Source organism: Drosophila innubila, chromosome X (genome assembly GCF_004354385.1).
Source record: "Drosophila innubila isolate TH190305 chromosome X, UK_Dinn_1.0, whole genome shotgun sequence".
Lineage (NCBI taxonomy): Eukaryota > Metazoa > Arthropoda > Insecta > Diptera > Drosophilidae > Drosophila > Drosophila innubila.
This window is the reverse complement of record NC_047626.1, coordinates 4,897,375-4,910,288: the sequence shown is the minus strand read 5'-3', so window position 1 is coordinate 4,910,288 and position 12,914 is coordinate 4,897,375. Positions and strand designations below refer to the sequence as shown.

The following is a 12,914-nucleotide window of genomic DNA, read 5'->3' as shown; positions in this document are numbered from 1 at the left end:
ACGAAATCGACAAAAGATTGAAAATTTATTTAAATAAATATATATACTTACTTTTTAAGTTAATTAAATTTTTTATAAAAAAAATTTGAACCTTGAAAATAATCTTAATATATATTTGGAAATTTAAATATGATTTATTTTTATCCAAACTCGTAAAATGAACCAGTTAAAAAGAACAAGACTGTTTTTAAAGCAATTTTCCCATCATAAACAGCTTTTTTTCCTCTAAAAAATGGGCAGCACTGACGGGGGACTGTGGCTGTGGACTGTGGGGTGTTATTCGATAGCTTTGCGGCAATATTTGTTAATCGACAGATTGATATCTGTGGCGGCCACAGCGATTGCAACTGCAACTTGTGACACACATTCTGGCGACGCTTTTGAAAGTTGTCGTTGTTGTTGTTGCTCTGATCGCTATTGTTGTTGTTGGTTTTGTGGTTGTTGTCGTCTATCGCCTTGAATTGGCATAGAGCTCGACTGACCCTCAATCAAATGACTTGCAACCTGCAACCAACGGCGGCACGACGCATCTCATCAGCAAATTGAACAAATTAAAAAAAAATATAAAAAAAAATTGTATATTGACATTTCATTAAGCGAAAAACCATTTAATCCAGCTCAATTCTCGCTGATCTGCGGTTCGCATTTGGCTGCCGTCGATTAAGGTCGCTGACAACCTGTTTGCATACCCTACTCCAAGGGTAGCATCATTTTTCCACTCGACATGCAACAGTTATCTATGTGAACTCGACTCGCTGTGAGGTTATGTTGCTGAAATTTGGTACAGTTGCCTCAAATCACTTAAAATAATACAAAAATCCAAAAAAAAAAATAAAATTATAAAATGTATAATAATTAACAAATTATCATAAATCAATTCATAAAAAATATCAATAGTAATAGATGATACCACTTAATATTAAAAAATCTTTAGATTTTACAGATATCGCAACTTAACTAACAAACTTGATATTTAAAATAGTTTTAGATAACTTAAAAATCTTGTATTCAAATTGGATTTCTGTATTCTATAACTTGACTACTACAAGTTTCTGCAAGTTCTCTTTAATTTAAACCCAATTTAATCAAATTTGGGGTACTATATATTTTAGTTACGAAAGGTACAGAAATTTAAAAATAAAGTTTTTGTATGAAAAACTATTTGTTAATTATCTTAACGAAACTTAACCTAACAAAACTCTATACATACACATAAATACTATCAAATTCTCAATGACTTGCAGCGTAAGAGAATTAAATCTTCTTTGTTGCTTGTGGCTTTTGAGGTTAGAAACGCCGCCCACGTTGTCCCAATTCCGATTCCGATTCCAATTCGAATTCGCCGTACCAATTCCATTTACAGTTTTAGCTCATTGCGTAATTGCCTAAATTGAAAGCGCCTTGAGGAGCTATCATTGTCATGCGGCGCTAATTGGAGTCTCTCCGCCTGGGCGGACAATACCACCCAAAAAAAAAAAAAATGACGAAAAAACGTAAAGAATACATCTTAAAAGATCACATATACATAGACACAGAGTGATCACTTTTTGTGAACTATATATAGTTGAAATTTCTTGTTCTAATCGACGCTTGTTGCCTCTTATCAGTGAGCACTTGACTAATCTACGTGTATTGTCGTAATAATGGATCCTCCTCTTGATTTCAATTGACTTTTATGACATTGTCTCATCAGCAGAAACATCATGTTGTCTGAATTTGAGCAATGCCCTCTTAATATGCCAAGTGCTACGGATTGATGTTGAGTGGGGCCTTAAAAAAAAGTAACTTTTATTGATAAAGGTTATGCTGATAGCGAAGAGCAAAGTTTACGAACCATTAAGATACTTAAGATGGGTAAATCTTTATAAAGTAAATTAGAGTAAAAGTTCTACTTCAAGAGAAGATTTTCATTTCATAAAGTTACTTGTAGAATAGTTTCATTTTAGTGGAAAAGAATCTGGGAAAAAATGTGCCTCAGTTTGATAAACTGGTACAGTTGCGTCATATAATTACAGTTGTTATAAGAAGATCGTAAGTCTATAATCAAAATTTTTTCTTTTAAAAGTCGATCATATTAAGCAAATCGAACTCTCTTAGAACTTATCGCTCTATGAAATTTTCCATCTCTTGAATTTAAAAGTTTTCAATCTTTAAACTTACTTTTTCTATATCGCACGCTGTCAGAATTTCACATTATTGCCTAACATTTAGGAATCGTGCTAAATGCTAACTTTCGAGTGGGTATATGATCTATAATCATGAATATTGAGGTTAATGCCGAAGCGTGTTGATTATTCTGTTACAAATTGAAGGCTATAATTTGCAGTCAAAGCGACTAACTAACGATTGTACCTGTTATGTATGCAAGCTTATCAATAAATACCCTGTAAACACGAGTTAGAAAAGAGCTTAAAGACGACGGCAAACATTAAAACGGAAGGTTAACTGATGAATTCCACATAAAACAATTACTACATTTTTGTTGCTTAGTAAATATATTAATACAGAGTATGCTCAGTCTAACATGCCCTACAATTTGGTGGAGTACTCTAAAAAATGTAGTTTTGGAACCTAAAGAAGTGATCATTAGCTGTTAGCAGCTATTTTAACATGTTTTCTGTGCTTTACAGGGTATTTTAGAGTTTATTATAAAATTTCCATAAACTGGCTTAGACAAACTAATCAGTTTGATAAGGAAACATATAGATTCATAGCTACTTCTGTGCTCTTAAAGACTAAAATTTCTGAAAGTTCATTAAAAAATTGATTTTCTTAGTATTCTAGTACATATTTAAAAAAAAATTCTTTTTAAGGGTATCTTATAGGCGAGGCTATAGTTTTTAAAGATTTTAACTAATGAGTTATTTTACAATAGTAAGAAAAGCAAAATATAATTTGGTAATAAGGATGCTATTAGTTCAAAATTGGATGAAGAAGAATTATTTTTGGGATTTATAAGGTATCTAATAGTCTTATAGGCGAGTCAATAGTTTTTAAATATTTTAAATAATGAGGTCTTTTATAAAATTACAATTTATTTTGGGAATTAGGATTCCAAAGGTCCTAAAAAGTATATTAAAGGTGTTTTTGAAATTTATAGGGTATCTCATGGTCTGGCAAGCGCTTAACTGACGTGATTTCTTCTGGAATTGTCTAAGGCGAGAGGTCAATAACATTTGCTGATACGCCAGACATGACAAGATGTTTTGTGCCGAAATAGGAGACTGAAGAGGAGGGAGGGAGGGAGGAAATCAGCATATGGGAAAGGGATGAGGGGGATGAAAAGGTGGGGGGAGAAACAGCAGCAGTAGCAGCAAAGTTGCTCAAGGTCATTGCCAAGTGGAAAAGCAACAGAAATGCAATGCAAACTGAAAGCATAAACAAAACAAACAAAAAAAAAAACGCTGAAAAAGGCAGAAAGAGAGAGAGAGTCAGAAGCTGGAGTTTGAAAAGAGAAAGAGGGAGAGCATAAAAATAGAAACGCAGACAGAAAAACGGAAATAGCAGACAAAAACAGACGAAACAGAAGTGTATGGAAAAAATCTGAAGAACTCGCATAGCACAACAGAATCAACAAAGGCAAAAGATATGTATATAAAAATTTCCGGGCAATAAAAACGACATTAGAACGTGCCACATGCTGCACACACACAGACACACACACACGTCGAGACAGACACGTAAACAACCCCCGTAATGCCGCTTACGGAACCCAACCCTTGTCCCTGCTTTGATTTTGCCCAAATATTGAAATGCATTTCTGGATTTCCTTGAAACCGCTCGAAAAATTTTATGAGCTGTTTACATTGTATTCGAACTTCGAATCGAATTCGGAAACGAATTTTTGGGTATTTTGAATTCCATTTCTGGTTTGCTGTTTCTTTTCCGGATTTGCGTCGTAATGTTTCAGAGCTGCTGCGACGTCATTTCCACACAGGGGTTGCTACCCTCACACTGCTCGATCCTAAAGAGCGACTCTCTCTCTCTCTCTCTCTCTCTATCTCTCTCTGTTTTTCGGAGAGCAACTTCCTTTGTTTGCGAACTGTACCCGCGTTTTTTGAGTGACTTTTTGAGCTGAAAACTGACCTACGCATTATTTGCAAAACTGTGGTTGCAATTTCGTCATTCGTCCTGTCGATAAACACTTCCTTTTTCCATGCCGGAACAAAGAAACAAAGACAAAGACGCAATACGGAAACAAAGACTATGAAATTCCATACTATCATAAAACTTTCGACGCGAACTGAGACAAAGAATCGACATTTAAATAAAGTAATATAAATTTAAAGTTTTTCCCTGGGTTCAGCTTGGGTTCTTAAAGTTTTCTTAACATTTTCCTTATCCGTAATAATGCCATTATAATCTAGAAAATAAATCTAGACGAAAAAAATGAGAAACTGGATTAGTTGCAAGCAAATTATGAAGGTTTGCAGTCAAGTTGGAAAGACTAAGGTTGCTTAAGGGATAATCCTACGAGCTCTATTTTATTCAAAAATATTGGCAAATTTAAATGAAAATAATTTGATCTTAAAAAGTTATTTCCTCAGACAAAGGAAGGCCTTTTCCATCCTTTAGTTATCATGCCAATATTCAGATTTCATGCTTTTACTTCTTCCCGTCATGTAAAAAATATCGAATTAAATTAACAATTTTAAAGTTATTGTTATGAAATTTGGAATACACATAACTTAGTAAATTTTGAATGTATTCTCCAAATTTCATAACTTAAGCATAAGAAATACAGAAGTTATGAAAAAAGTTAGAGTTGAGAGTTGTCTAGGGAGATTAGCTTTTCATGTATTAAATGATTTATTTTGACTGAAGTTTCAAGCAAGTTTAAGACCTGAAGCTTGTCCCTTTATCCAGTTGATGCCACCTTTGGGGTCATGCCACAGCAATCACGTGGCCAAAATGAGGCCAAGAACTTATTGCAATTGCTAATAAATCGTAATAAATGCGCTTGAGATGCAAATTGAATGTGGTTCCTGTTATTCCCCCCCAATTCCAGCCCCACCCACAATACATTTTGGGGCGACAAAACCATTTGCTAATCCGTAGAAATTAAATGCAATTGAAATAAATTTACATGCCAAGAAAATTGGCAGACTCGCACGAGGCATGCAACAAGTGTTCCAATTGCATAAATTTATTGGCAACGAACTCAGCGAGAGCAACGGCAACAAAATGACCAGACACAGGTCTGCAGCAGGTCCACAAGTTCCCATTCCCATCACTACTATCAACCCCAACCCCAACCCCATTTTCATCCCCATCTCTCTGCTTGGAGCTCGTTTCGCTTGGTTGGTGCAGTTCAAAGTGTTAATTGTCGCATAAATTTTGATAATTGATGCAAATTGTTGTCACATGGAATTTCCCAAGGATTGTCATGAGGTAAACGGAAAAGTTTGAGACATATTTTTATTATGATAATCATTATCATTATCATTATCATTATCATTATCATTATCATTATCATTATCATTATCATTATCATTATCATTATCATTATCATTGTCATTATTATCATTATCATTATTATTATCATTTCATTTATCATTATCATTATCATTATCATTTCATTATCATTATCATTATCATTATCATTATCATTATCATTTAATTATCGTTATTATCATTATCATTATCATTGTCATTTATCATTATCATTATCATTATCATTATCATTATATTTATCATTTGTCATTATTATTATCATTGTCATTACATTATCATTAGCATTATATTATCATTACATTATCATTTCATTATCATTGTCATTACATTGTCATTATTTTATCATTTTCATTATCATTATCATTATCATTTATTATCATATTATCATTATCATTATCATTATCATTATCATTATCATTATCATTATCATTATCATTATCATTATCATTATCATTATCATTATCATTATCATTATCATTATCATTATCATTATCATTATCATTATCATTATCATTATCATTATCATTATCATTATCATTATCATTATCATTATCATTATCATTATCATTATCATTATCATTATCATTATCATTATCATAATCATTTTTTTTTACAAGGCATCTCTCAGTCAATAACCCTCTGTACCTTCCAAAGTTGTAACAATTCTTCGCTCTTTCTGTCATTGTCCATCTTTAGATGTAGCGACTCTTTTTGGGGCTAAGAGCAAAACGTTAAAAGACAACTCAATAGGGGCCAGAAGAACCTGTCCTACCAGTAAGCTTGTTCTTCTTCTTCATTATGATCTTTAGACCAACTCGAAAATGTTAACGGTCATTCACCATGTGAGCGAGAACTTCAACCAAACAGAACCGAAGCGAAACAATAAGAAAATAAAACAATGCTCGTTCCATACAATTATTTATGATGTGCTTCTTTTTTGTTGTTTTTTTTTTGTGTTGTAGATTTCAAAAGCGCCGTTTTTCGGTTGGTATTTTATTATTTTTGCTTTGTCAGAGCTCCAAATAAATAAAGTTTCTGGAATAAAATACAAAAAAGAATTAAACAATAAAAAAAAGAGACACTTGATATGCAAACGATAAAAGAAACGTGCATGATATCTATTTTGCCTATGTGACAAATTTACTTGCTTGATTTCAATGCCCCAGACAATCCAACAGTCTAGCAATTCAACAATCCCACAATAACCAGATCAGTTTTCCTTCACGTTTTGTTTTTTTTTTTCCTTTTTTTAAATTGATTTTATTTCGAAAGTCTACAAATGTATTTTGTGAGTATTTGTAATGAAATGACTTTAATACCCTTTATTGTGTTATATATACCACTAATTAAATATGCAATGCATTAATGTAGGAAATTTTGAAATAAAAAATAAATTTACTGTCGTCAGCATTTAATTGACATTAAGAAATTAAAGACTTACAATGGTTAGCTTGTAATGACTTTAAAATGAATTTCTTAATGCATTAATGAAAACAATTGAGAACTCTCAATGACATTTATTTCAATTGTATGAGTATTGCTAAATAAAAATTCTCTTTATTTTCTAAATACATTTTTATACTTTAATATTGGATGAATTTCCTTATTAAAAAGCATACAATACAGGGTATTAGATATTCAATAATCTCCTTAAAGATATACCCTGTAATTTTTTTTATTTTTAATATTAACTCAACTACTCACTTAAAGAGACAGCAAACACATGTCGAGTGTCAGCCTCAAGAAGGAGACAAGAGGCGTGACTACATAGGTAGGGGGCGTGACGGGGCGGGACGAATCGGGGTGTGTTTGCTTGTGTTTGGACAACAAGTCAAAGTGAATTTAACTCGTCGGCATTGACCGCAAAATAGCCGCGAGTTGGCAAATATCATAATTGGCAAATACCTAAAAAAGAATTAGAAACCAAAAGATTTTTATTTATTTTGCTTCGAATCTGTCCAAATTCTGTCAGTCAATAAAATATATACTTAATGCGAAGAAGTATAAATTTAGATAGAAGTACTCGACTTTAAGATACCCTAATTCCCTTTAGAGAAAAACTAAGAAACTGAGTTTTAGGATAGAAATAAAAGGACAGAAACAGGAAACTATTAAATCTTGTGTATTTATCATTATTTTTTCTGTTACATACTAAACATACCCGATATTTTTAAAAATTATTTTGAGGTACAGGGTATCAAACGATAAAAACCAGAGACGTGCTCGAATAAGGCCTGCTGAGCAGGTGTCATAACTAACTGGCAATTACATGTATACGAATATGGTGACCGAATGAATTTTATGGATGATTTTCGAGTTATTTTTTGCCAACAAGCTTCAAGTGTCGAAATGTTACAAGCTACAAAAGCTACAAATTGACAGACAATCCAAATAAGTACATAATTGCGCAAGATCTCAGGATCTTAAGAGTTGAAAACATGAAAAGTGCGTAGGGGAATTTAGTTGGGGTTTTTACTCTAAGAAACTAAGGGGTTCGTATTGTTGTCTGTAATTAACCAATAAAATCTCAGGATCTGTAGAAACAATTCTCATGAAACTAATTGTAATTTTAAGCTTAAGATTATAATGTTATTTTACTATATCATTTTTATTGGGTTCGGTGTATAAGATGAGATATTTCTTGATATCTCAGGATCTAAGGAATCGCTTTCGAACAAACTTTTTTAAAATTGTAAGTAAAGCATTGTAATGTTATTTAATCGTTTGATTAACTTCGGGTTCGGTGAATAAGATGAAGTAGCTGATGATAAGACTTGTTGGCTACTTTTAACTATATATTATTATTATAGATTATTTGACATAACATTACAGATTGCTTGCTTGAGACGATCGAGATTAAATCTATGATATTTGATTGAAAACCACATGAACCACGCCTGCTGTCGGTGTCAACGGAAAGTGGGTTAAACCACAGTAAAACCACAGTCAAGAGCGTCAAAACAAAGTCAGGCCCCGATAAACCAATGAAAAAAAGGGGGTTAACTGTCTCAACTTTTTGTAAATTGGCCCACATGGAGCCACACCCACACACGATCACAGTCAGCACCACATGATAAGGTGGTTCGCCTTAGCCGGTTTTAACGTTTCTTTCAATTTCTAAACTGGCCTGCGGCCATTTTGACTGTAGTTTTTTTTTTGGGGGTAATTTGAATACTTTTTAAAATTCGAATTGATTTTTTTTTGTTCGTTTCTTTAAACCAGTTCCCACACAAAAACACAAAAGAGAAAGAAGCAGAATCAAAATAACTTAACAATAAATTTATTTTATAAAACAGTTAAAAAAAAAAAAATGTAAAGAAATCCATAATTAATTACTTTAATCTTAATTTAATGTACATAAAATTACGGTCTATTAAACGGGCAGCGTGCCGCCCTCTGTCGGTGATTTTGGTGCAGTACTTGAGGTTGCCCCACGATGATGCAACAAGGGGGCATCCACTGTGTCCAGTCTTTCGAGATTTGGATAATTTCCCGAACTACCGCCAGCTGCTTCCCTTTCGCGTGCTTTATAATCGTTGATATCGTTATCGTGTATCGGATCATTGGGAAACTCACTCGCCAGATGGTAGATGACCTTTGTGAAGAGAAACTCCGACAGGTTCGTGCGTAAAAAGAACAGGAACATCCAATTGGAGAAATTGCATTTGGAAATCACGGAATTCAGATCCGATTCATCCATTTTACCAGGTTTGGCCCAATACAGTGACCATTTGGTGAAGGTAACGCTAAAAGTGAACAAAAAAAGAAATCACTGTTTAGACTAAGAAATTTAAGGAATATTCTAGGAAGGTATTATGATGACTTCATTGCAAGATAACTAGATATATATATTCGTCGAAATCAATATTCTAAAATAGGGAGTTACACCGAAACCGATTCCGGAACCATTAACCGAAACTAACCGTTTCATTTTTAGTACCGGATCTTAAACCGTAACCGAAATAAATTCTCTGTCCAGAACCGAATAACGAAACGTTTATACCGGTCCGGTGGAGAGTTTACCAACTTCAAGCTCTCATAACTTGATCAAAACTGAATAGATTTTCAAACTGAATGTCATTTTGATCATGATTTGTCCTCTAAATTTATTCTGCATTTAAATTTTGTTCATTTAGAAAATTTAAATATTTTTGGCCAAGATTCGATATTGATGGTAAGGGTCCCCCCTTTGAAATTTCGAAAATTAAAAATTTTAAATCTCAAGTTTTCACTTTTAATCGATTCCTTATATCGTAATTAGTATAAAACAACACTTTAAACTTGATTCTGGGACCTTTCACTTTTTTGTAAAAAATCATGTGAAATTTAACAAAAATTTGGACTTGTAAAGTGGCTAAGTCCGCAGTCTGACCAACTTTAAACTGTCATAACTTGATCAAAACTGAACCGATTTTCAAGCGGAATGTCATTTTGATCATGATTTGGCCTCTAAATACACTCTGCATTTAAATATTTGAAAATTCGTTTCAAAATTATTTTTAACATTTCTTAACATTTTAAAATGTTTCAAAATTGATTTGTTGTACCGGTACTGATACCGGAACCGAAAGAAAAATACTGAAATAGAACCGTAACCTATATTTGTTTCGGTTTTATTCCCTATTCTAAAAGTATTTGGAAATAATTTTTTTTAAAATTAAAACAAATTAGTTAAAATGAGAGTAACATAATAAAAAAAAAACATTTGAAATTTCACAATTTGAAGTATTTTAAGGAACTCTAGAATATATCCAATAAAATGAAAGTTATGCTAGAAAAAAAATATTTAGATTCCACTGCTGTTCTTAAAATTAATAATATTTATCGGCTCTTTTCTAAATATAACCCTTAAGTAATCGAAAATAAATTCTATATACTACTTACTTTTTGTAGCAGAAGAGCGTAAGGAGTCTCCAAAATAGCCCCAAAACGGTGACAGTGAAGAGAAAGGCATACCAGAACCAAAGTATGGTATAAATCTTCTCGTTCATAATGTTCAAGGCCATGACACAGAGTGTGTCGTGCTGTTGCAACGAGCCACCCGAACCGTATTTATAGAATGTACACTTGGTGACCTTGGGAAAGACCATATCGAGGGCATCCATTTTATCGACCCAACGTTCTCGCAACACTTTGATGCCCAAAGTGAGAAACTCTCGGCCAAGAAATCGATTTGTCCAATAAATTTGAATGCACAAATTGATCAGATTCAGCAGCTCGGCAAAGACCAAATGTGCTCCCCATGATTGATTCAATCGCATTCGATCAATCATGGTACGGCGAATATTGATAATACGCTCCTCCGCCTCCGCCATTGAGGGTATATTCAATTTGCCAATTCTCATGCTATCATGCTTCAGATACTTGGTTAATCCAACCATACGTAGTCCATAGACCAAAGCTTTGATGCGACCACCTTCCCATTTCTTCCAGAGCATGTGTGGCATGTAGAAGCACAAAGCTTGGGCAAACAACACAAAGGGCACCCATTGATAGTAGGCGTGGCGCTTGATTGTATCCTCTTTGCTGTTGTAGGGTCCAATACCGGGTTGAAAGATGCTGCCAGAATCGAGAGCTGTGTTGTTCATATGACGCACCTGAGTTGGAGATAAGAATGAAGAAGAGTGAATATTATTGTGAGCTTAAAAAAAACTATAGGAATTTTAAGTAGTTTTCACAAGCGGAAAATAACTATACAGGGTGTTCTGCAGTGTAGCAATGCCTACAAATAGCTCACATGAATCAAAGAGTAGAAAGTAGTGAAATAGAAGAAGCAGTAGATATTTTATTGAGAACCCCCAACAAATTTAGTTGTAAAATTAATTTAATGGCAGCTATACAGGGTGTTCAGTGGTGCTTAGAAAAATAAGAGAGAAGAAAATTGGAGAAATAGTATAGTAAATAAATAATAGTTATACGATATTTATATCCTTATCATTAGTTAAAAGCTTAATTTAATGGTGCTCAGTGGTGCTTACAAAAATAGCTGAGCAGCAAATTAAAGAAGCAGTGGAGATTCTGTTGAAAATTCCTAACAAATTTTAAAATAATCCCAATTAAAAGATAGTTATACAGGGTGCTCAGTAGGACATCATTACCCTTTAACAACCTTAATAATGGCAGCTGATAAGCTGAAAGTTTTTAAAGACTTCCTTAACAAATTAAGAAGAGCCTATAAAAAATAAAAGAAACTGGCTAAAAACATATTAAAGACAAACTTTTTAAATGCAGCTATACCGGGTGTTTTAAAGAATGGTATAAACCTACAACAGTTTACATGAAGAAAACAGAAGGAGGAAACAGAAGGAAGAGATTTTGTTAAAAGTTTCCACACAGTTTAATACAAAGTCAGCTGTACAGGGTGTTCCATAGGGTAGCATAACACACAATCAAGCACAACCAAGGTATCATAATATTAATCGTAGGTTCTTTGGAGTATTCATTTGATATATATCGTCAACTTACCACCGTAAACGTGGGCGTAAAGAAGCAGAAGGTGTTTATCACTGGAGCGACCACATTATCGGATATACACTGTATGTGCTCGCCAATATATTGACGCGATGTTATCAATAGGGTTGCCACCAGCAGGATCACAAAGGTAAAACGATAATGCAACTTAAACACAATATTATCGATAATCACACGCGCTAAATCGAACTTTAAATATTGTTTAACCGAACTGAAAGTGCTCAGCATGTTTGAGAAATTTTCTTAGGTCTGATATCAGACCTATTTACTTGGGGGGGTATTTTCTTTTAAATTTTTTTCTTGGGATTTACGTGCGTGGAGCTCCTCGTATCGTTGCTGTTGTCCGCGCACTGCAAGGCTATAGACAACCAGGCAGTTGGCCAGCCAAACTGAGCCAAGAGCGAACGATCGAGCGAGTGAAAACCTTATCAAGTAATACCAAAGACCACCTCTTTTCCCTTTTTGCCGATCTCTGTTACCCAAAAAAACGCGTAATACTCGTGAGCGCCAAAATGCCACAAAGATAAGATAATTATACTGAATACAAGAAACAATATAAAAGAGTTAAGCACATTAATTGAGTTTATTATTTTATTTTCTCAGTGAGACTACCAAGAGTACTACCAAGAGCACCCTATTGGTAGTGCTCAGAGTATCAGCAAAAAAAAAAACGTTACAAATTACGCTCATTTTGTATTTTTTAGAGAGTTCTACGAGTTTTTGTCCTGATTTTGTGAGTGAAGAGCAAAGTAATGAGAGTGGGAACAGTAGAGATAAAGCTTTACACTGTTAACAAAAAGTTACAACATTAAGATGGTTGTTAAAAGAAATTAATACAAAAAATATTTTGTATTTTTTGTGTATATTTTTATTATTTTTGTCATATTATTTAAAAAAAAATATAATATCTTATACGAATATTTTAAATTTGAGCAAGCTTCTATTTTGTTTAACAGTGTAACCCTCTTAATGTCATTTGTCTCTCGCTG

The 12,914-nt window shown here is 33.4% G+C and overlaps 1 protein-coding gene across 1 annotated transcript; it reads right to left on the bottom strand.

The window, feature by feature from the left end:
• Positions 1 to 8,787: 8,787 nt before the first annotated feature.
• On the bottom strand, positions 8,788 to 12,323 carry LOC117793841 (innexin inx7). The gene is made up of 3 exons (XM_034634264.1): positions 11,920 to 12,323; positions 10,339 to 11,051; positions 8,788 to 9,200 (listed from the first exon to the last, which is right to left on the bottom strand). The coding sequence occupies exons 1-3, from the start codon at positions 12,151 to 12,153 to the stop codon at positions 8,828 to 8,830; spliced, it is 1,320 nt and encodes a 439-aa protein (XP_034490155.1). The 5' UTR covers positions 12,154 to 12,323; the 3' UTR covers positions 8,788 to 8,827.
• Between the last annotated feature and the right edge of the window lie 591 nt (positions 12,324 to 12,914).